Source organism: Anarrhichthys ocellatus, unplaced genomic scaffold (genome assembly GCF_004355925.1).
Source record: "Anarrhichthys ocellatus isolate YVR2014 unplaced genomic scaffold, GSC_Weel_1.0 scaffold162, whole genome shotgun sequence".
Lineage (NCBI taxonomy): Eukaryota > Metazoa > Chordata > Actinopteri > Perciformes > Anarhichadidae > Anarrhichthys > Anarrhichthys ocellatus.
The window spans coordinates 311,612-312,463 of record NW_022280192.1 but is presented as its reverse complement, the minus strand read 5'-3'; the positions used below and the strand labels follow the sequence as shown (position 1 = coordinate 312,463).

General features: G+C 27.1%; 1 protein-coding gene across 1 annotated transcript in view; it reads right to left on the bottom strand.

Annotated features, from left to right (window-relative positions):
* LOC116400333 (macrophage mannose receptor 1-like) overlaps window positions 1-312 on the bottom strand; it is a 5,537-nt gene extending 5,225 nt beyond the window's left edge. Inside the window, exon 1 of the mRNA XM_031878116.1 lies at window positions 269-312. Coding sequence (XP_031733976.1) covers window positions 269-302 — 34 coding nt within the window. The 5' untranslated portion in view covers window positions 303-312. The remainder of the gene's footprint in view (window positions 1-268) is intronic.
* Between the last annotated feature and the right edge of the window lie 540 nt (window positions 313-852).

Here is an 852-nt window from a genome sequence, read left to right as displayed (position 1 = left end):
TATGTGTGTATATATATATATATGTATATATATGTGTATATATGTATATATATATGTATATATGTATATGTATGTATGTATATATATATATATGTATATATGTATATGTATGTATGTATGTATGTATATGTATATATATGTATATATGTATATGTATGTATGTATGTATGTATATGTATATATATATATATATGTATATATATACAAATTATTAAACAATATTATAATGTTAAAGATGGGAAATAATAAAAAGATATGAAAGTCTTGCCTGACACGACGATGCTCAGAAGAAGTTTGTCCATCCTCGTCTCTTCTCTGATCCTCTCTGTCAGTCGGTGACTGTAGACGTGCAGCTCATGCAAACTTCTGGGACGATTATTTGCCTATCAGGCTTTAATATTATAATGATGTAATAATATCTGACTGACCTTTGACTGACCGGCAGGAACAACAAGATGAATGATTATTACTCAGTTAAATAATAATAATAATAATTGTAGCGTTATTGCTTGTAGCAGTTTTGATAAATAACAATTAACATCAAAATATGTAATGTTTATTAATAACTTTATTATGAACCATAAGCTCGTAAAAAAATAATGATAGTACTTAGCTTCAGTGATACGACACCATTAGTTTAACTAATATCATTTTAACATTAGATTAAATTTAAAATAAATGAATAACAATGAACCACGGATAAGTCAAAAGGATTGCATGTGATCAGAGAGAATCAGTGACTCATATCATCGATTGATGCTTTTACATTAAATGTATGAAGCACCGTTCAGCAGTTCAGTTTGAGAAGCACCAAGATTGTGAATAAATGTTATATTTGTTCCGATATAAATT